The sequence below is a fragment of the Haliotis rufescens genome, unplaced genomic scaffold (assembly GCF_023055435.1).
Source record: "Haliotis rufescens isolate VD_foot unplaced genomic scaffold, xgHalRufe1.0.p SCAF_6, whole genome shotgun sequence".
Taxonomy (NCBI): Eukaryota; Metazoa; Mollusca; class Gastropoda; order Lepetellida; family Haliotidae; genus Haliotis; species Haliotis rufescens.
In genome coordinates, this window is record NW_025964334.1 from 34556324 (window position 1) to 34581376 (window position 25053).

Below are 25053 nucleotides of genomic sequence, written 5' to 3' on the forward strand. Positions count from 1 at the left end.
GATTGGTTGGTTCAAAATAGCTACTACACCACAGAGCGGTCATGTATTCATAGGTGATGGAGGAACATACTATATACAGACCAGTGACGTATTGACGATGGTGTCAGTCAAGAGGGCCACTTTAGTTGGATAACTTTTGCCCAATCCCATTGACCATTTATGTCAATAAAATATTTTTAAACATAAAAGAGCCGGTGAACAGTATGAGTTCTACTCACCCCAACAGCCACTATCATGGTGTCTCCAACACACACCTGTATCTTCAGACCAAACAGGCCGTTCATCCCCTTCATCTGAAGCAACAAGTCAGTGATTGAGGACAAGTTACTTCATGCCTTATTCCAACCATGGATAAAGCTTTTTGGAAAAAGGAGGGCTGCATTTTATGATTTGGCAATTTGTGTTCAGTAATTGTGAAATATTGTTGAAGATATATAATTGTTGTTATGTTTACTTTTCGTATTCCTCATCACCTGTAATTTCTGAATGTCTAAATGTTAAGTATGTTTCTCAAAGCAAAACACCCCATCCCTGCCCAACCCATCTACCCTCTGTAACCATGTGTGCATTCTACCAGGTAACATTCTATATTGAAAAGACAGCAGTTTATATCAAATCAAACCATGACTTTAGAAAATCCTTGATGCTAACTGGTAAATCAGAGGTTTCAAACCACAATAACCACCTCTGATACAAACTGCCAACATTACAGAGGCAGCTGATGTAGGCACTGGTAGGTCTTTTGTTTGTTTGTTGTTTGATGCTGCACTCAGCAATATTTCAACTGTATGATGGTGGTCTGGAAATAATCGAGTCTGGACCAGACAATCCAGTGATTGACATCATGAGCATCGATCAATACAATTGAGATACGATGACATGTATCAACCTAGTCAGCGAGCCTGACCACCCGACCCCGTTAGTCGCCTCTTACGACAAGCAGAGTCGCCTTTTACGGCAAGCATGGGCTGCTAAAGACATATTCTACCCCGGATCTTTACGGGTCTTGTTACCATCTGCTCCCCATTCATGACAAAACTCACCTTTAACTTATTCATTAACTGACTATGAAGTTCATATTCCATGAATGGTAGACACTGCAAGAAGAAGGGAACTCATGATGATATAAATATATTGCATGTGATTCCAGTCATTTGATTTGCTAACCAAGCCATTATTTTGCCCTTATGTTTCCATAAACTGAAAGAAATTAGGTCATGCCCTGTTTCCCAAGTGGCTGATACCAGAGTGATGGAATTGTGATGAAGAAGACCCAAGAAACTAATAAACTGTAACATCTCATGTGACCGGAAGGGTCACAAACTTTCTGCGACCTTTTATCATTTTGCCTCCTCTCACGTAACCGAAGTAGAACAATGAAAAGAAAACAACACTACAACACTAGGAGTGTAATGATACATCGAACTATCTTTTTGCAATTGTTTGCCCTACGATTGTACTATATCGATAGGAATTTAAAAACACTGATAATATTCTCAATAGTATGCATAACAATGAACAGTTTCAATTGTCGCAACGAGTTAAACTTAAAAATAAAACAAATTATTTGTCAGAAAACTAAGTTTTTACAGTCAAATTTCAAACCTGCGGTGTGTTCAATAGCAATCAGTACGATGACTACAGATTAGAGTTAATTCCCTTTTGTTTTAGTAGTGACAGGGAGGAAATGGCTGACAATGACATTGTAGGTAATATCATATTTATTTTTATTACACTGATTAATATAATTATGAAGCCTTAAAACTGGTTTTATACAATCGCAATAGTACAGCAATAGTTCAAATAGCCCTTACAGTTACCTCTATACAAAACTAATTTTACAACACAACAGGCTCCATACTCACATCGCTGACTTCTTTGGCACTTGTTTCACCCTTTGTTTTCGTTCTGACTCTGCATATTCTGAAAATATTGCGGATGACATTTTCAAAGATAAAGATTTCCATATTTTTCAAATTCAAAAGAATGATGTGAAGGTATTAGCCGTGCAATCAAATTACCCTGTTTCATTATTGAAATAAACAGTGAAATTACCTATGATGTGTTCTCAGCACCCCCTTGCTTGTCCTAACATGTGTGGGGATTCCAGATTAGTTTGTTTGTTTGTTCTCAACAATATTCCAGCTATATGACAGCGGTCTGTAAATAATCGAGTCTGGACCAGACAATCCAGTGATTGACATCATGAGCATCAATCTACGCAATTGGGATCGATGACATTTATCAACCAAGTCAGCGAGCCTGACCACCCGATCCTGTTAGTCTCCTTTTACGACAAGCATAGTCGCCTTTTACTGCAAGTATGGGTTGCTGAAGACCTATTCTACCCCGTATCTTAACAAGAGGATTCCAGATTAGAAATGGTTTTGAGCAATGATGATCATAATAAGGAACTGAATGGATTGGGTGGTCAGGATTAGTGGTTTTGAGCAATGATGATCATAATAAGGAACTAAATGGATTGGGTGGTCAGGACTGGTTGATGGCGTGTACCCCAGACAGAGAGTCATTGCTCATAATATCGCTCACTGGTTTGTCTGATCTAGACTCCATTACTTGCAGGCCGCCATTATATAACCAGAGTATTCGTATTGCTGAGAGTGGCGTTAAACAACAAACACACACCAGTGCTCTATTTGTCTCAAACACACCTGTGATGGTCTGGTTACAAAACATACTTCTCGAAAGCCCATCTCACCTTGCTTGGACCAAACTCCCCTTGCCCCATGTCAGGATCTCTGGTGGGGGGTCGATTGTTGTGAATAGAATGTCAGGAACCTTCTTCCGTCTGGAAACAGACAAAGTGAAGAACATCATGGGATCATAACTTAATGAGCCACCAAAATAAAGGCCTTTTTAATACCTTTTCAAGGCAATGATCTATGGTTCATTCAAAACACCCTCTTCCTTTTCTTGCTCCATTTACACATCTACGTACACCGTTAAATATTCCATCTCACACTCAGGTATTTCAGTATTCTCTATCCATCTGATGATCTACTGCATGAGCGTACCTGCACAGCACACATGGGGAGAGTGTGACGCTGAAGGGGAGGGTGGTGCTCTTGTAGGGGACGTGGCACACACCACAGTTGTGGGTAGACAGGGCGTCCTCTCCACTGAAACACACCGTTCATAGGTACACTTAATCAAATCTTGTTACTCCAAACTTGCACAAAGTGAGTGTGACCTTAATTTGACTATAGTCATTGAGCAGACTTCATATGGATCAATATTGTACTAAGTATCAGTTGTTTCCGAATTATTCTGAAACTTAAGCTTGTAATAACCTGCAGCCAGACTTGAATTTGAACAAACTTGAACAAAATTGAAAAGCAAACATGAAAGTCTGCTGAAATAAGATACAAGTTATGCCTATAAAGCCATGACATTAGTCTTTGTCATAATAACATGAACTGTTATTATAATTCCAATTTGGCACATTTACTGACATTGTAACTGCCTGGGGTCGAATATCAGCCTCTGCGGTGGTCTTGATAGATCCCTGTGAACTAAAATTGGTCTCTGAAGAGGTCCAGATAGATCCCTGTGAACTAAAATTGGTCTCTGAAGAGGTCCAGATAGATCCCTGTGAACTAAAATTGGTCTCTGAAAAGGTCCAGATAGATCCCTGTGAACTAAAATTGGTCTCTGAAAAGGTCCAGATAGATCCCTGTGAACTAAAATTGGTCTCTGAAGAGGTCCAGATAGATCCCTGTGAACTAAAATTGGTCTCTGAAAAGGTCCAGATAGATCCCTGTGAACTAAAATTGGTCTCTGAAGAGGTCCAGATAGATCCCTGTGAACTAAAATTGGTCTCTGAAAAGGTCCAGATAGATCCCTGTGAACTAAAATTGGTTTTTGAAGAGGTCCAGATAGATCCCTGTGAACTAGAATTGGTCTCTGAAGAGGTCCAGATAGATCCCTGTGAACTAAAATTGGTCTCTGAAAAGGTCCAGATAGATCCCTGTGAACTAAAATTGGTCTCTGAAGAGGTCCAGATAGATCCCTGTGAACTAAAATTGATCTCTGAAGAGGTCCTGATAGATTCCTCTGAACTAATATTGGCCTCTGAGGAGGTGCTGATATATCCCTGTGAACTAATATCAGCCTCTGAGTAGGTATAGATAGATCCCTGTGAACTAATACCGGCCTCCCAAGGAGGTCCAGATAGAGACCTGTGACTCACCCATCAACACAGGGGGACAGCCTGTTCTGAGCAAGCTGATTGGCTAGGTTGATGTCCACAAACAGCTTCTTGTCCTTGTCTCCCTGACAACGCTCCAGGGAGGACGTGAGGGGTGTGTTGGAGCGGGCGATGGAGACCTGGGGCTCTGCACTCAAGTTGACTCGTGCGGCTGTCCCACTGGCTGACAAGATGATGATCTCATCGCTGAAGTAGAAACAGAATCATGACAGACAGCGAGCGGCTACTACCATTATATATCCTGACAGTAAGAGATACTACATGTACAATACACATAATTCATCATTAGATTTTCATCCCAGCCCTCCTCACTATCAAACATCCAGCCACACATCATTTCATTGTCCACACACACACTAAGTGTGTTTCCTTCTTCCTTTACTTTACAGATACCATATACGTAGCCCGACCAAACATTAGTACTTCGTATCCGTTGATAGTCAAAGTACACAGATGCCTTGGGATGTTTAAAAAAAAAACAACGCCTCACATTTTTAAGATTTTTTTAACATCTGGATCAAGATTCCTTCTCTCTGAAATTCTTACACAGAAGGGTGGGTGACTCCACATCACAACACAAGCTCATGATTTCAGGAAATCAAGTTACTATAATGAGGTCAGGAAACCATGTAACCATATTGAGGTCAGGAGGTCATGTTACCATATTCAGATCAGGAAATCATGTTACCATAATGAGGTCAGTAAAACCATGTAACCATACTGAGGTCAGGAGGTTATGTTACCATATTGAGGTCAGGAGGTCATGTTACCATACTGAGTTCAGGAGGTCATGTTACCATATTGAGGTCATGTTACCATATCGAGGTCAGGAGAAGTCACCATATAGAGACCTTGGGATCATTTCACCATATTGAGGTATGGAGATCATGGTAACATATTGATGTCAGGAAAGCAAGGAAACATACTGAGGTCAGGAAACCATGTAACCATATTGAGGTCAGGAGGTCATGTTGCCGTATTGAGGTCAGGAAATCATGTTATCATATTGAGGTCAGGAAATCATGTAGAGACCGTAAAAACATGATAATATGGAGAGACTTTGAGATCAAGTTACTTCATTGAGACCCTGAGATCATGGTTCCATATAGAAACCCTGAGAGCAAGGTATCACATAGGGCCCCTGAGATCAAGTTACCATATAGGGCCCCTGAGATCAATTTACCATATAGGGCCCCTGAGATCAAGTTACCATATAGGGCCCCTGAGATCAAGTTACCATGTAGGGCCCCTGAGATCAAGTTACCATATAGGGCCCCTGAGATCAAGTTACATATATGGCCCCTGAGATCAAGTTACCATATAGGGCCCCTGAGATCAAGTTACCATATAGGGCCCCTGAGATCAAGTTACCATATAGGGCCCCTGAGATCAAGTTACCATATAGGGCTCCTGAGATCAAGTTACCATGTAGGGCCCCTGAGATCAAGTTACCATGTAGGGACCCTGAGATCATGTTACCATCTTGAGGTCAGGAAATCAAAGTAACGTATTGATGTTAGAAGATTATCTTACCATATCGAGGTCTGCTCCACGTATCCGATGACGGCATGGCAGCCCATGGCACGTGCATGTGAACGTATCTCTGTTCTGATTTCCGTCCACCAAGTGTCCCTGGTCTCTGGTTCCTCTGAAATAAGACACAAAACCTGTCAACATGCAACAGAATCAGTTACATAGTGCAGCAGTAGGTCGCACAGGTTGGGACACCCTTGGAAAGGTTGCAATCTTTCGGTGCACATTGGATATTTTCAGGCTATTTATAGTCAGGGTGGGGCTTTAACAATAGGATCTCTGTGTTGAGGGCTTGCACTTATCACAGGATCAAGGTTCCAGTATTTCCTTGAATAAACAATAGGTTCTCTGTGTTGAGGGCTTGCACTTATCACAGGATCAAGGTTCCAGTACTTCCTTAAACAAACGCTGGTGTATGGGGTATCCAGGAACAATAAACGCCAGGACTTGATTTAACGTCAGGCCTCAATAAAACGCCTATTAGTATTAACGCCTTCTGTATACAATACATCGTCCTTGCTAAAGAGAAGCATTTTAGAGAACGTTTAAACTATGGATTGGTACCGAAGATGGGCCTGAGCTATTCATTAGTCGGAACTTGAAATCATAAATGCCGGACCTCAAATAGACTGGGGCTCAATTAACTGACGGGGTAAAGAATGTCTGAAAGAAATATATGCCCGGGCATACAGATATGTACCTCTCATCCCAGTCATCCTGTGGAGGGGTCGGTCGGGTAGCCTAGTGATTAAAGCATTCGCTCGTCACGCCGAAGACCCGGGTTCGATTCCCGACATGGGTACAATGTGTGAAGCCCATTTCTGGTGTCCCCCGCCATGATATTGCTGGAATATTGCTAAAGGCGGTGTAAAATCAAACTCACTCACTCATCCTGTGGAGGTAAAAACATTATCTATGTTGTCTAAGAATGCCCAAATGTAACATAACATACCATGGAGATAGTGACAGGTTATTCTATGGAGGCTACTGACCAGGGTTGTGTATCTTGTCCAGCAGTTTGACCGATCTAGCCGACACAACACCGCCAAGATGGACGATGAACCCCACAGGAAGGGATCTCATTGTGAAGAAAGGGAACTCCTGTCAAACAATGTGTCATGATCAGTTCTTCAGGCAAACAGGGGTCATTTCAAAATGGAGATAAAAGATTAAAGTTGGTGAGGTGAAATTTGGTTTAACGTCGCATCCAAGATTATTGCACTTAAATAGCGACGTGCATGCACGTGTGTGTGTGTGGCTGCTTGTACTAGTCCGGACTGATGCCGATTTATACCATGCCGCAGTTTAACATGAATACCCCACTCAGACACAGTATACTGACTCCGAGCCGACCAGTCCTTGTTTTAGCCCCTTAATGCCGAGCGCCAGACAGGGTAACAACAAGTTCCATCTTTTAACGTCTTTTGGTATGATGCGGCCGGGGATCTAACCCCGGACCTTCCGCTCTGCGGGCGGATGATCTACCTCTAGACCACGGAGGCGGTCAAAGATTAAAGTAATTTGGCCAGTTCATATTTAAATGCATCCTTCTTTAGGGTTTCAAAACACTTGTATCTTTTCTCAAGAGGGCTGCCAGACTGGGATTAAACAGACCAAGTTTTGCACCCCCATCTTCTATGTTACCTCATGAAGACTATTACTAGGCAGAAATAATATTATCTTTCGTAAATCTTTTGAAATGTGCTTTTGACTTGTTTTCTGTTTGTTTACTGACACACCCAGCAATATTCCAGCTATGTGACAGAGGCCTGTAAATACTCGAGTCTACACCAGACAATCTAGGGATTGATATTATGAGCATTAATCCATGCTGTAAGGGTATGATGAGACACAGTAAGCCAAGTGACAGAGCCTGACCGACCTCATCCATTTAGTCACATCTTATGATAAGCATTGGGGGTATTTCTAACACAGGATCCCCACACATTTTAAAACATATATGATCATATTGATAATACCTAGAACTTCAGTTCAGAAAACAAGACAAGGCTGATAAATCTTTTATTTATGCCAAACTTTGGAATATAAGCTGCAAAATTCAGTGTTTCTAGAAAAAAAGTGTCTGCATTTACAAAGCTGCATAAACAATATATATATAATTCTGGATTCTTTGTTCTCTCAGAAATACATTGGCATTTTAAGGGTCACAAAACCGTTATATATAATCCCAGGTTAAAGTCTTTGACAGGCATTTAGAAGTTGGGAGAACATGAATACATGACGCTTCTTTATGGATAGCAACTTCTGTTATTCTTTGTACGACTTTTCAGAGCTACTTCTTGCTTTTTCATCAGGTGATGAAGGCTCTGAAATGTCGTACAATGAATAAAACAAGTTGCCATCCATAAAATGTTTTTGTTTGTTTGTTGTTTAACAGCGCAAATAGCAATATTCCAGCTATATGACGGCAGTCTGTAAAATACTCGAGTCTGGACCAGGCAATCCAGTGATTGATATCATGAGCATCGATCCACGCATTTGGGATACGATGACATGCAACAACCAAGTCAGCGAGCCTGACCATGTGATCCTGTTAGTAATAAAAGAAGTTGCTATCCATATAAAAGTGTCATGTATTCATAATCCCAGGTTGATAATGGAAATGATATATCAGTGTCTTTCAGTGCCATATGTGACTAACTCAGCCACATCTGTTTCTATGACAACCACACTCGATGATCTTGCGTATAATGTATTCATTCTATCAGATGAACACCCTGGACCCATACGCCTCCATTGCTTTGTTCAGAAGCATCATCTTCATCTCTGTTATCACCAACACAACTGACCTCATTCATGAGGGTAATTTGATTGGACAGCCACTTATATTGTTGGACCGCCTTTGTGGTCAAGTGGTAGAGTGTCCGCCTGGAGAGCGGAAGGTCCAGGGTTCAATCCTTGGCCGTGTCATACCAAAAGACGTTAAAAGATGGTACTTGTTGTTACTCTGGCATTTAGGGGTTAAAACAAGGACTGGTCGGCTTGGAGTCAGAATACTGTGTCCGGCATCAGTCCGGACTAGCACAAGCAGCCACACACACGTGCATAAGTGCAATAATCTTGGAGACAACGTTAAACCCCATTTCACCTCAACTGTAGTGTTAGGTCATTCAAATCAGCTCACACTGAAGCTGTGGAAGAGAATGCCCGAGGGTATTTATCAGAACAGGATGGAGTTATAAAACACTGAGTGTGATGGCTGGCCATTCCCTGCCATCCCCAAGGTCCATGTGCACAAAGCCATCATAATGCTGAGACTTCTTTAAGACTGTGTTAAATTATGGAAGTAACCATGTTAACGCTAAGATTACTTTGTGCAGGTGGGCCTGGAGGGTGCTCTCTTGTAAGAGCTGAGGACAGTGCATATCTTCCTGAGGCAAAGGAGTTAGCTGACTATAAAAGTCCAGTTTCCATCCTTGCTGAACTTGACTGCAATGATGGGAGTTATATTTTGGCTGGACTAACTATGTGAACGGGCCAGACACTTACAATAAAGGGAGTCAATTTGAGGGGATGTCACTCTTGTATGACAATAGTTCCGTCAAAGTGTTATGTTCACTGCAATGAAAATATCACATTTCTCAACATCAGAAAATTCAGTCTTTCACCACTTAAGTATATAATAAATGTATATAAGGCAATGTTAAGAGTATCAAGAGGCCACAAGCACTACTGAATGTAATTATTTCAGTATTTGGGCTGCTCCTCGGTCTAGGACAAGGCTTTCACCCGCCTCACCAGCATGTCGATGTTCTGTTGTTGAACACATGTCCGGGAGTGAGTGAGGCGTGTTCCGCTGCCAGCTCCGCTACCGCTGCCACTACTTCCTGTCAGACTGTTGCCTAGGTAACAGAACATCACCATCACCATGAATAATCGTCCATGAAAATTTATTCTTACCCAAGAGCAACATCATTACAGTAGGTTATCAATGAAGTTGATGTGATCAAACAACAATCTAAAATGGTACATAGCATATCAACAACATCTCAAATCTTATGCAACAAAATAATTTACATTTTCTTTATGATGTTTCCCTGACGACTTCCAAAAGGGAAGAAAACAATGATTTCATGACTTAAGGTTGGTAACTATGGTGATGACATTCTCAAACATGATCTCAAATGTTGTGCAGGTAAGATGGTAGAAATCATGTGAAGATGATCGAAACGTCCAGATTGGATGGGAGGAAGGAGGGAGGAAGGAGGGAGGGGGGAAGGAGGGAGGGCGGTTCAAGATCATTCAGGTCATTTTTTTATCTCCATACAGTTCCAGTAATATCACTGATGTAAGTTTTCTGAATATGAAGTACATATTATACTTTAAGCTGTTGCATCCCATATATCTATTATATAAAAATGTGAGGTAACCATGGTAACCAAAACAATCCTTTTGCCAATAAATTTTTTATCAACATATATTTACATGTCCTGTTACACTGTTGATTACATCATTTGGCAGATAAAATCTGTGTAAGCATATGATTTATCTTGGATTTCAAACTAAGTGACCTTGGCAGGCAAACTGAGAAAAGACCTTACAAAGCCATAACATTAGTGATAAATATAATAGCATCACTTGGGAATTTTTTAATTCCAATTTGGGAATTTTTACTGACATTTTCTGCAGACATGGAATGAATATCGGCCTCTTAGCTCGTCTTGATTAATCCCTGGAACATATATTCAACCACTGCGATCAACAGAATATGTTCTGAAACGATTTGGAGATAAATGTCTTTTACAAGTTGAACTAATTAGTATATGGGATGGTGAAGGTCAAAGAGTTTCCTGCATTAAGGATGAAATATGTGGATTAAATCTTCAACAAAGAAGACTGAACAAATCCTTACTTCAAACTAGTGTGTGAGTTTGGTTTCACAAGGCTTCATTACTCCATTAACACATTACTTCACAGCATGTCTGCTTGATGATTTAGGACAGCCTGCAGTGATAGAGATCTGAGATGTTTACCACTTTGGTGAAACCAGCGAGCACAAGCATGGTGCTGACAAACCTAGAAACAACCACAGTGAATCTAGGATTCAAGTCCATGAGCATAGGTTTCTGGCATGCCTAAGGGACGCAACTCAGCACGGCGAATTGTGGTGCCTTAGATGAATGGGACACCCTACATTCAAACTCGCTGGGCAACAGGTTAAATTATTCCTCTTATTGAAAGCACTGACATATGTATAATGTCCAACAGTCACACTCTGATGTAAATACCTGATACAATAGGATGTCATGTCAAATGCTGGAAAGGAAGTTTACCATGTTTACCATGTTTACCATGTTTACCATGTTTACTGGTATAAACAGTAAGAACAATAAGCCAACAACAAAAAAACAGAATAATTTCTGAAATCCCTAGAGGATGCTTTTAACATAGGTGATCCTTGTTACGCTAGAGAACAGTGTTAATTTCCATACCTTGACATTAATTATGGAAGCCTTTTAGGGCCATTTTTTGTTTGTTTTGTTTTTGATACTATCTTGAAATTTCAAGATACTAAGTTGAAATTTCAAGATACTAAGTTGAAATTTCAAGATACTAAGTTGAAATTTCAAGATATAGAAGTTGAAATTTCAAGATAGTATCTTGCAATTTCAACTTAGTATCTTGAAACTTTCAAGATAGTATCGAAAAAAATAAAAAAGCAAAAGGCCCTAAAAAGCTTCCATAATTAATAAACTCAAAAGATGTTTATTTGTCAATCCTACCACCTCGAGCAGTTATGTACCAAGCCAAAACAGTGTTACAGTAAGTGGATACATGGATATCAGTGACAGTGTCAGAGTTTTATGGTGATGATAGGAAAATTGATTAATTCATAAACTAGGGAATATAATAATATAATAATAACTTAAAGATTAGTGCATAAATAATTCACTCAAGGTAACATTTTGTTGATGTAACAGTGAGCATGTTAAGGAGGTATTTTGGTTTGTAGTTTAAGGTATTTATAAAATCTAAATGATTTTATCTAACTAGCCAAATAAAAAAAGAAGGGGTTATTCTTTGTACGACTTTTCAGAGCTACTTCTTGCTTTTTCATCAGGTGATGAAGGCTCGGAAATGTTGTACAAAGAATAAAACAAGTTGCTATCCATAAAATGTTTTTGTTTGTTTGCTGTGTAACGACGCACTCAGCAATATTCCAGCTATATGACGGCAGTCTGTAAAAAATCTAGTCTGGACCAGACGATCCAGTGATTGACATCATGAGCATCGATCCACGCAATTGGGATACAATGCTATGCATCAACCAAGTCAGCAGGTCAGGCCACCCGATCCCGTTAGTTGCCTCTCACGGCAAGCATAGTCGCCTTTACAGCAAGCATGTGTTGCTGAAGATCTATTCTTTACCCGGATCTTCACGGGTCAGGGTTGCAGTTAATTCTCTTGAATTAGCAACACTTATCAACTACTACACCAAAATCACACCTTACTTTTGATACATACAGGGAAACCAATCACCATGGTAACAGTTTTACACAAGATAATTATTTGTAAAATGAATAAAAGTGTGTGTCACAATCTGATTGGATAAAAAACATAAAGGAGATTGGATCCTGGAAATCTTTCAGACTTTTCACTGTGAATGACTACTTTTCTTGATCCTTATCTCTTTTTTTTGTCAACCCCTCATTTGAAAAGAAAGTACTATTTTGGTTGAAGGATGGATACCACCCTGATACAATATAAAGTCTGATCAATATTTGTCAGAACAATTAGATTTAGTTGCTTTTGTTCACATTCTGCTAAACTGACAGTAACAGTTATCACAGAAGCATATGATGTCATCTGTGGTACCATGACATCATGACATTCCAACATGACATCATATCATTTAAGAATGTGAGACTTCACGTAGGGAGAGAGTGTTACAGAAAATTACTGATAACTTTTGTATTTCACAATGTTGATAAACAGAATTTTTCCTGAGCATACTTCAGAGGTTTGTATGTATGATTCGTTATTTATAAACAACGAATCAAACCACATTCATGGTTCCATTGAGAGCGAAACCAGTGAGAGCACTGACCAATGAGTGACTCAGATTACATCACACTAAAGGCAATATACGTGTGCCACAGCCTTGCATCTCCCTACACTACACATTGCCTCAATATCAGGCAACATTACAGTTTCAAGGATTTATCTAGGACTCCAAACTAATGCCCTTGTAAAAAAATTGGGGTAAAAAACATAATTTTGTTCAAAATGAGAATTTTCTTACAATTCCTTAAATTCAGGGGTGTTATAATATTTCATTCAAAACAAAAATGTAAAATTGCTTGACTTAAATCTATATGCATCACTTCTATGCCACGTATTGACAGTATGTATTTATTGGTAATGAAGGAACATTGTGTATACAAACTTGTACAATACTGATGATGAGAGTGATGTATCAACTAACTCTACACCCTCACAGAACAATGTACATGTAACATAAAAGAAAAAGTAAGTTTTATTTCCAAGCACTCAAAACTGCAATGAAGAAAGGTTTACTTTTGCACATTTAAAGCATACTGACTGTTACACACAGCATCTTGTTTGGTTCTAATGGGTCCCTAAATGACACTGCAGCAAGGGAGGTAAGCCAATGCCGTAAAAACTCCAATCCACAATAAATTCAGCTACTGAAAACATTGAAATTGGGTTGTCTGCAACAACACACACTACACACCCAGCTGAAAGGAATGGGTTATCATAAATAACACAGAAATACAGCAGTAATACAGAATACCATAGATAGTCTAATAAAACCCAGAATACCGTAGACAGTCTCATGAAAACACCTAAATATACAAGCTCTGTATTTTGGTACTTAGAATTCAAGCTGCTGCTAAGTACGAGGGGCGTTCAATAAGTTTTACAACTTCAGTATAAGACCAAGTCGCAGAATATCTTTTGCACTTTTATTTTTCAATATAATCTCCATTCATCTCAATACACTTATTCCATTTGTCCTTCAAGCTTATACTACCACTTTTATAGAAATCCAGTGGCAGCATTTATGTCCTCTTCATCCTGGAAGCATCTCCCACATAGGTCAGATTTCATTTGCTGGAACAGGAAATAGCCACTGGGGGCTAAGTCTGGGTTCGAACAGTTAAATCACCCACCCTACAGCCAAGACTTAGCTCCCAGGGACTATTTCCTGTTCCGGCAAATAAAATCTGCCCTACGTGGAAGACGCTTCCAGGATGACAAGGACATAAAGGCTGCCACAGAGGTGTGGTTAGAGGGCCAATCTGCGATTTCTATGAAAGTGGTATTAAAAGCTTGAAGGACAAATGGAATAAGTGTATTGAGGTGAATGGAGATTATATTGAAAAATAAAAGCGCAAAAGATATTCTGCGACTTGGTCTTATAGTTAAGTTGCAAAACTTATTGAACGTCCCCGAAAGTGAACACCAGGTGTTCTGCCAGGGGTAACATGAGGATTTTCTTTGTTTTATGATGATGTGATATCTAAATGAGCTTTACATAAACATATTCTTGTTTTGAACATAATTCTAAACAAATATTGTTTGTATCGATTGACCCGAACCTTCACAAACCATGTCAGTGGCTGAAATATTTTGAGCCAAACTATGATGGACAGTGTTGACAGGGTTAGTTGCCAATCATCCAAACACTTTTGCAAACTTATGAAAGATGTGTTGTTCACCCATGTTCAAATCTGTTGTTGTAATGGCTGCAATGCATGACTGTGTCTTTGAACTAATTAAGTATCTTCCCTATTCACCAGATTTAGCACTTTAAGATTTGCATTCTCTTCCCAAACTTGCAAGCCTTATGCAAATGATGATGACAGGTTTCTGGCGTGCCCAAGGGACGCAACTCTGCACAGCGGCGCCTTAGACGACTGGGCCCCCCGTGCCCCCTGTAAATATATCTAATTACACCTGCTACTCTGTCTTATCTGTTTAACTGCGTCTATCTGTCTAACAGCTGTGTGTATATGACATCTACTTAACTGTCACAGTGGCATGTCTCTGCTCTGCCTAACTGTGACAGTGGTATCTCTCTGCCTAACTGTGACAGTGACATATCTGCCTAACTGTGTGTATATGACATCTACCTAACTGTCAGAGTGGTGTGTCTCTACCTAACTGTGACAGTGACATATCTGCCTAACTGTGTGTATATGACATCTACCTAACTGTCAGAGTGGTGTGTCTCTACCTAACTGTGACAGTGACATATCTGCCTAACTGTGTCTATATGTCTAGCTAACTGTGACAGCATTATCTCTGTCTAACTAGCAGAGGATAATATTCCACACAATGAATTGAGCACAACTTCTAGATTGGAAATATGAGGGAGGAGTATAGTCCATCTTTAATGCTGCTTTGAACAGTATCCAAATTGATGCAGGTCAAAGACTTTTATCCCTTTTGTGTAACCCATGTCTGTGTGTCTATTTGTTGTTTAATGACGCACTCAGCAATATTCCAGCTGTATGATGGCTGTCTGTAAATAATCGAAACTGAACCAGACAATCCAGTCATTAATATCATGAGCATCGATCCAGGCAATTGGGATCAACCAAGTCAGCGAGTCTGACCACCCGATCCTGTTAGTCGCCTCTTACAACAAGCAAAGTTGCCTCTTACGGCAAGCATGGGTTGCTGAAGACGTATTCTTCTCCGGATATTTACGGGTAGTGTAACCCATGATCAAGGTGCTGTCAAACCAAGGGTCATAATCAGGCCAAATCTGGGATTCAAACTCAAGATCAACTGACCCCAACATGGATAGAGATTGCATCTGACTCATTTCAGCAAATTGCAGCATCTTAGATCACTGGATCAACACAAGTTTTCAATGACTGAATTGTGAAACTTCAAACAACAGTGTGCAGGGGGCTAACAAGTTAGTTCAGACACACTTGACAGAGTGTGAGGGTTCACATGAAACGTTGGCTTATTACCATGTGCACCCCCTGGTAGTGGCCAGTGACCTGGTGACCTGGAGACCTGGGCTCACTTGCACAAAGCGATCTTAGCACTACAACTATTGTAAGCCTATGTTAAAGTATGGGAGTTACGATCATCTTAGCGCTAAGATCGCTTTGTGCAAGTGGGCCCTGGTGCTATATTCAGATTTTTACAGTGCCTTAAAGTTCTTCTTAAGTAAGGAACCCCTCCTGTGCTGCTTTTTACTGTTAAAATATGCAATATACACAATAAAATATTTGACTGTCATGTACCGTACATGTTTGGTCTCAGTAGCGACTGATTCTAAGGAATACTTACAGGTTGGTCTAAAAGATGGTCAGGGCTTCCTCAAACAGATGGAATATTTTGTTGAACTGTTAAGGGCTTTTCTCTTTTCTCTCAAAATGCTCAAGAACCTTACAATTTAATGTCTAGCTTAAAATCTCTCCCTGAAATCCAAATAGCTCAATGTTTTTCTCCAACCTCAAAGTTGCATAAGACCTCGCATTTAACTTATATATCATCCTTTTGGGACAGACTATCAGAATGGTATAGAGGCACATGCTCTGGGATACCAATACAAGATAGTATTAAGTTTGGTTACATGAATATGTTATATCATATACACAATACCATTAGGAATTCAAGGTAAGAATATGCCAGTAATATGCTTGAAATTGCTTGATATACATCAGATAAGAAAGTAAGGATAGGTTTAGGTTGGATCTTTGAACATTATCTAATAACATTAATTCATAAAATGTCGTTCAATAATCAACTCCTCGATGCACTAAATGTATTTCCTATTTCTGTTTTTTAATACATAACAATCCTTTCCAGTTCCTCATGTGTTACAAGTGAATAGTTGCTGTATTCGATGTACTTAGCACCATGCAAGGAACTCTCAAAACTGAGATGCTTGGGATATATACAGATGGGAAATAAAGGACAGGCAGACGCCTTGTCACAATGTGTTATTACTCACATCATCAAATACCTTATTCAACGTAATAAGCACCCAGGAATCTCTCATAATTACGAATAAGGGGGCTCTTATTAAAATATTATTTTGGTGAAAAAAACAGAGTTGAAAGATAAATTTCATGGTTTTTGCTGACAGCCTGAAATGTTTATATACGACCGATGTATTTTTCCAGAATTTAATTGCCCATAATTAAGGGTTCATTAATAAGTCTTGTGTACATTGATCAATTGGAAGGGGTGCTAATTGGGATTTGTTCACTAGCCAATATATTAGCAAATATCGCCGTGGGCGCTTATTAGAGCGGGGCGCTTATTACGTCGAATACGGTAGTTAAAACATCTAAAAAAGCAGGCCACTGTTTTCAATGGGATTTTTCTAAAAGTTACCCATCACTAAGCATGGATTCTGTGACAGTGCCAGAACCCTCTTTTAAATACTCAGGCTCATAGGATAGGGACACCAGAATGAGGGTATTCATGTCAAAGGGAGGCAATCCATGCCAAAGGGAGGTAATCTGGAAAGAGCTGCTAGCTACATGGAATACAGCAGACAGAGCTCCATGTGAACAGATTGTTTCAAGACGAGACACACACTGTCTAAGCAAACCTCAGTCCATGCTATACACCACATAATACTTACTCCTCTTCAAGAACCGACGCTCTTTCGACGTTCGAAACTCAACCTCTACAGACGGAACATCAAATTAACTACACTCAACACCATGTTGGAGGGGAATATATATGTGAACAATATGTAGTGGGTAACAATATCACATTGGAGAATATTGTGTTTAACAACAACATACCACTGAACAACAGGTCGCCCTGAGAAAACCAATCACACATTTGTTATACCTGTTTTAAGAATCTTTGAATTTCATTGGTCAATCCATTTCATGTGACGAAACAAAAAAAATACAATGCTGACCCAACAGTAGAAACCTTACCTCTAATTGTTCGTCAAATCACATGACTGACACTGACCTTGATCACTGATCACATGGTCTCTATTAACCAGTCACATGATCAATATTGACTTTCATCTGTTAGAAAACAACATGGTACCTGCAAGTGGCAACACACAGTTTGCCGATATTTGCGAAATAATTAAATATGAGACCGAATTTGATGTATTAAGCGCCCAGGGCGCTCGCAAAATTAGAAACAGGGGGCTCTTATTAAAATATTACTTTGGTGAAAAAAGTTGAAAGATAAATTTCATGGTTTATGCTGACAGCCTGAAATGTTATGTATGACAGATATATTTTTCCAGAATTTAATTGCCCATAATTAAGGGTGCATATACCACATGAGTGTGTATTATACGCGAATAAATAAGTGTTGTGTACATTGATCAATCAGAAGGGGTGCTAATTGGGATTGTTCACCAGCCAATATATTAGCAAATGTCACCGTGGGCGCTTATTAGAGCGGGGCGCTTATTACATCGAATACGGTATACAAATAATTAATCCTTAGGTGGTCATTACGTGAAAACAAGCACCGGAGAACATTAACCCTGAAGCGGTCAGCCCGAACTGTGGCCACAGGCTGAGGCCCGGTCAGACCACCAAAGGGGTTGGGTCTTCCCAAAGATGAATCATTTTTATATTTTATTTTTTTAAGTATTATGAGCATTTGTTCATTGTAGGTAAGCTGGACATCACACATAGGGAAAATATTATCGGCCTGCTTCAGTGCCCCAAGTCTCATGTTAAAGGTATCCTGTTTCCGTTGCTTACCACTGTGCCTAAACAGATTCTAAATGTTATTATTTTGAGTGTAAGAATCAAGGAAGAACCCAGAAATTTTGAGTGAGTTATTAAATGCCCCAGTCAAATATAGTGCAGCTGTGCCACATTGGCAGATAAATACTGTAAATCTTGAAATTAATGCGAGCGTGAATTAAATGCGAAAAAGGCAAGTGGTCTAGGTCCGCATTAATGAAACTTCGCCTTTATGTCTCCAAGATGACTATCAACAATAAGACAGCTTCACTGCACATTTTGGATAGCGGAACTACCAACGTGAATATAAACACAAACACGGTTTATTGGGCAGCAGTTGTAACAAGTACATACCAAAGCCATTGAGAGAATAGGAATTACTCAATAGGCATCCGGTGAGTTATTACTGCTGGGGTCAAGAGTTCTACCCACTCGTGTCAAACTAGGCATCATTGACCAACCACTCCAATTGGTGAACTGTTATAGGTTCAATTATCTTATTGCCTTTGAAATTCCTTAATGCCAGTCAGCAGAATAAACATATAAACTGTGTGTTGTTTTTAGGAAAACACTGTTTATTGTTATTACAGAAGTGCTTTACTCAGTGCTAATAAGCGATGCTAGTTGCTGTTTGATTGGATTAAGGTAAGGATATGTATCATTCCACTGGGGATGGGGTGGGGGGAGTCACATAGGATTGTGAGTTGATTTTTGGCTATTGGTCAGCAGTCGTATTACTTTGGAGACGCATTAATCTCAAGATTTACAGTATGTAAGTCTGGGACAGGCAAACCAGTGACTGAACACAAGAGAAACAAACCATTCCAGCATGTTAACATGACACACAAATAGCCCCGACAAGTTCCCCCAGATGTGCGAGGAGCATACACTTGAACCACAAGGCCACCCTATCACAGAATTTCACTAAAAGGATTTTCTTAAACAAATATTATTCTTCTGTACATAGACCTGAATATGATGAAATTAACACAATGAATTGTCATGAATTCTGCACACAAAAACTGTGTTATTAATCAATTGAAAATTTTCATGACCCTAATGGTCTTGGGGTCTAAACATGCATACTGAAATTGGTTTTCTCAGTTTGTCCTTACAAAACCACATCAGATCAGAAAAACCTCTGAGTCTTCAACAAAAACATTCAATATTAGGTCTGTAACGGCAAGTATAGAGCATCATAATTTCTTCAATAAATAGGGAAAGCATCTCAACTCATTTCATACGATACATTTGTATAAAATCAATATCAATGACACAAAACAAATCTCACAGCATAAGTACTGAAAAAAAGAGTTAGGTATCATGAATATTGTTGGGGATATTTTTAGTGAATCTTGAGCACAGAATTTCATAAAATATCCCAAAAAATATTAGTGGTCCCTTACTTCTATATTCACTCCAGAGAAAAAGAACAACTACAGAACAAGTAAAGGAAGCTCTTCAGTCACTTTGAAGAGTACCTGTACTTCAGTTTATCCCAACAAGTCAGTCAGCTTCATGTGGGAGGATAATGATGTAGGTCCAAGATGGGGATGCCCACTTCTGTTGACACCATTGTCTGGAGTTTCAGACAGGTTCATTTTCTAACACACTCCCTGAATGTCACCCAAAATGTTGGAAGTATGTTTTTTTTCAAATTTGGTTACGATTTAGAAAATTGTCCAATAAAACATAGATAAAAATAAATAAATATCCTCATGCCATTTGTCCGTAGTAAAATCACTGGCGGTAAATACAGATAAAGTAAACTACGGTTATAACGAACTCAAAGGGACCACTAATTTTAGCTCGTTGTAGCCGTGGTTTGTTATATGCATATATACAGCATAACTACAGCAAATAGTCGGGACAAAAAAGTAAGTTATATCCGTCAGTTTGTTATAAGCGTGTTCGTTATAACCGTAGTTTACTGTATATGAACACAGGAATCAGTCTGTGTACAGGTACAGCATGCTGGAAGGTAGACAGCCATTTCACACGGTTAAGAACTAGGCATGGAAATATCCTACTAAAATATAGTGATAGACCACTCACTCTTTTTTATTTTACTATAGTTAATCTGTCATGCCATGACAGACTAACTATAGTAGACACAGGGACAGATCCAGGATTTTAAGAAGGGGTTCCACTTGGCAACTTCTAACTTGAGTGGGGGTTGGGCGGTTGGGGGGCGCGAAAACCCTACTTAAAAATTTGCAATCACTAAATGTAAACCATTATTAATAATTTTACTTTAATAATCAAATCAACATGTTATCATGGAAGAAATTGTGCACACAAAATGTCATCAGATGCAAAAAAAAAGTGGGGGTTGGCACCCGCGAATCTGCCACTGGAATGAAAGAATTGAGTGGTCCTTAACGTTTTTAGAGTAGTATAAAAAAAAAGTCAGGTGGTTCCTGTTAGAACCCTAGTGTTCTAAAGATTTTGGGGGTCACTAGATAATGAAACTCTGGCTGCAAACCTCAAGGGTCCAAAGAGACACCCATTTATTTCTAACTGCTGAAGAATGGGATTCACAAGATTTAAAGTGTTGTTATTTACACTTGTGTAAGAAATCCTGGGCCCACATGCACAAAGTGACTGAAAGCTATGACTGGTGTAAATCTAAGTCGAATAGTTCAAATAGTCATAGTGCTAAGAATGCTTTGTGCAAGCAGATCCTGTTCTAAGTAAATAAGTAAACAAGTAAATAAGTAAATTTGTACAAATTAGGCTGTGAATGTAAAGAAATCTGCCAAAACAAATCAGTGGAAATCTAATTTCCGTAACCATGGTTACTCACCACGGGGTGGTGAACTGAGATCAGAGTCGGAGGATCGACGGTTGATGACAGGGTTGATGACGGGGACAGCCACTCGGACAGGCGACGTGGAGTTGCGGTGAGGTGTCGGGGAGGAGGAGGGGGCAATGGTGTCCTCGGGGAGGGGGGAGCTGGAAGGGAAAGTGAACACATGACCCCCATGAAGAGCGGGAGGGGCAGTAGGGGGCGGGGACCAGCACTTGGCTTGCTTGTGGGGGGAGACTGGGGGTGAGGTTGTCATGGAGACAGGTCGTTTGTGATGCCGGACACTGAGGAAGGTGACATGACGGCCACTGAAATGGAAAAAGAAAATATATAAACCAATCTGTGGTATCATTATTATCTTAATTTTACAATTTACTCAAATGTTATTCAAAATGCCTTCCATTATTTGAGGGAAACCACTCGTCTTCAGTTAATAGTTAGTTTTTTGGAAGTGCTGAAATTAAATGGAATACTCATGGAGATAAATACTTATTTGTTATCACCTCAAACAACTTTCAGGTATTCAATTTTTTATCATTTCCATGTTTAGTTAAGCTATAAACTTCTAAATGTTTTTTATCACATGGTGTCATCAAATGTTGAGAGTAATAGTTACATGATTGGTTCTCTGAATTCCAAAATTGTATACTTTTTCAAAATTGACATAAATCCCGCACCACACTACATATGGTATACAGCCTTGTATAACACCTCTGTATAATTGATATATAGCACCTTTATCACCCAGTATTCTGCACCTTCACCTTCACCCAGTTATACAGCACCTGCACTACACATGGTATACAGCCTTGTATCACGTTTCTGTATAATATATACATAGCACCTGATCACCCAGTATACAGCACCTTCACTACACATGGTACATAGCCCCGTGTCACACCTCTGAATAACTGAGTGAATGAATTTAACGTCAATTTATCGGCAATATTTCAGCCAAATCATGATGATCTGAATAATATATATACATAGATAGCACCTGATCACCCAGTATACAGCACCTTCACTACACATGGTATACAGCTTTGTATCTATCTCTGTATAATATATATCTATAGCACCTGATCACCAAGTATACAGCACCTTCAATACACATAGTATACAGCTTTGTATATATATCTGTATAATATATATATAGCACCTGATCACCCAGTATACAGTACCTTCACTACACATGGTATATAGCCTTGTATCACGCCTCTGTATAATATATATATACCGGTATATAGCACCTGCTCACCCAGCCTACAGCACCTGCACTACACATGGTACATAACCTTGTATCACGCCTCTGTTTAATATATCTAGAGCACCTGATCACCCAATATCCATCACCTTCACTACACATGGTATATAGCCTTGTTTCTATCTCTGTATAATATATATAGCACCTGATCACCCAGTATACAGCACCTTCACTACACATGGTGCATAGCCTTGTATCACGCCTCTGTATAATATATCTATTTCACCTGATCACTCAGTATACAGCACCTGCACTACACATGGTATACAGCCTTGTATCACACCTATGTATAATATATATATCTATAGCACCTGATCACCCAGTATACAGCACCTTCACTACACATGGTACATAGCCCTATATCATGCCTCTGTATAATATATTTAATAGCACATGATCACCCAGTTTTACAGCACCTGCACTACACATGGTATACAGCCTTGTATAACTCCTCTGTATAATATATACATAGCACCTGATCAGCACCTGCACTACACATGGTATACAGCCTTGTATCACTCCTCTGTATAATATATACATAGCACCTGATCAGCACCTGCACTACACATGGTATACAGCCTTGTATCACTCCTCTGTATAATATATACATAGCACCTGATCAGCACCTGCACTACACATGGTATACAGCCTTGTATCATGCCTCTGTACAATATATACATAGCACCTGATCACCCAGTATACAGCACCTTCTCTACACATTGTATGCAGCCTTGTATCAAATGTCTCTATAACACTACCTGCACACTTTACTTCATCCTGTCATTCAATACCAATGTGTTACAAATTTTATTATCATACCTCCATGTCAGAATGATGAAATCTCTGTGGTTTACATGATCTTGATAAAAAAACTATGTATTCTTGGAGTGAAATAAATTTCTCAGCGGGTGAATAAATCCCTTATACCCCACCATGAACAAGACAGGCTGCATGTGGATTTCTGAGAGGGAGAATCAATCCCTTATACCTCGCTCCGAACAAAAAACCCTGCATGCTTTTTTCCAAGTCAATGAAATCACGTGACATAGCACAAGTTAACCTTTTCTCAATCGAACAGCTGTCTATCAATTTTGAATTTGTTTTAATTTTTTATACAATTTCATATTAAAACATGTTGGTAAGATAAAAAATCATTGTAGCAGTACCACATGAGGTGCCTAAAAACATGTGGGATGCATCAACCACATGTACCCGAAGTGATGAGTAAGCATGAGTTATTAATGATGATCTCTATGCAACTATCTCTAAGTTCTCTACGGCAATGGCAGTTGTGATGCTGTTTTCATATGTGGATGACTAAATGATAATTCACACTTGGCTACTCTACGTGCAATAAACATTTTCAAACACGGGTTAATGACCACTAAGAAATATCTCTATATACCTATAACTTGTCACACAGTTGGTATCAATATCATGTAGGCATTTCACCTTGACCCAACATTCAACAGATTGTGTGTGAATTTCACCATGCTGTGGCTACCAGTGATACAATGTTAACATAATGGCTATCAGCGATATATTGTTGTCTTAATTGCTACCAGTGATACACTGTTAACTTTACGGCTTCCAGTGACACATCTTATCTCTATGGTCACCAGTGACCCATTGGCAACTTCATTACTACCAGTGACACATTATTATTAGTATGGCTACTTGTTACAAATTGTCAACTTCATGGCTATCGGTAAGGCTGCGTTAACACAGTGCCGATTAAGGCTCCCATTTGAGATCAGACAGCGATACGAAAAAAGTCGGATCACTGTCCTCAATGATCTGGAATGTCCTATCATTGTCTGAACGCATTCATATACGTTCGTAACAGAGTCCTATGGATCGGGAAAGGTCCAGAGAGGACGGCCCAGCACTCCCAATAGTATGGTGCGTCCCGTAACATTCAGGAAAGTCAGCCGATTTTGTCTAGTCGGATTACAATCGTGATTATGTCGTGACAGATTCTGCTGTATCAGATCAAAATCGGAACAATGTCCTGTGTTGTTTGCATGGTGTCCTGTGGATTGGGACGTTGTCGTGAAGAACGGGGATGATTTGGAGAAATTGTACATTGCCGTTTCTTGTCAATTGAGCCCGGATTGCGTCCAGATCTTGCCCTTATGTGACCTGTTTTTGTCTATCTATACTGTCCGGTCACTGTTTGATCTCTGTCAAATCGCATTTCGGGAGAATCAGGACGCTGTCGGGACAGATTCAGTCGTTTTTTAACATGCTGAAGATACAAATCGGATCAGATTCGGATTGAGAATGGGATGGAATCGGTACGAATTCGTCTGAAAACGGCTGAATCGGGATGCTTCCTGAACAATATCTGATTGTTGTCGTGATTAAATAAATGGTTTTTTTTACAAATTTGTGAATTTCCAGCCACAAATCACAGGATCTTGATCAGACTTTTGACAAATTTTAATTGGGAACAGTCCTATCAAGGATGGTAGTAACAATCCTGAATGTGTGACTCAGCCCTAACACGTGTTAACTTTATGGCTACCAG

General features: G+C 39.6%; 1 protein-coding gene across 1 annotated transcript in view; it reads right to left on the reverse strand.

The window, feature by feature from the left end:
- LOC124117574 (C2 domain-containing protein 5-like) overlaps positions 1-25053 on the reverse strand; it is a 60484-nt gene that overhangs the window by 15479 nt on the left and 19952 nt on the right. The window contains exons 10-20 of the mRNA XM_048385814.1: positions 21257-21567; positions 17364-17408; positions 9521-9624; positions 6754-6862; positions 5762-5876; positions 4211-4414; positions 3036-3140; positions 2720-2809; positions 1866-1923; positions 1044-1097; positions 219-293 (exon numbers count right to left, since the gene is read on the reverse strand). Of these exons, the coding sequence (XP_048241771.1) occupies positions 219-293; positions 1044-1097; positions 1866-1923; positions 2720-2809; positions 3036-3140; positions 4211-4414; positions 5762-5876; positions 6754-6862; positions 9521-9624; positions 17364-17408; positions 21257-21567 (1270 nt within the window). The remainder of the gene's footprint in view (positions 1-218; positions 294-1043; positions 1098-1865; positions 1924-2719; positions 2810-3035; positions 3141-4210; positions 4415-5761; positions 5877-6753; positions 6863-9520; positions 9625-17363; positions 17409-21256; positions 21568-25053) is intronic.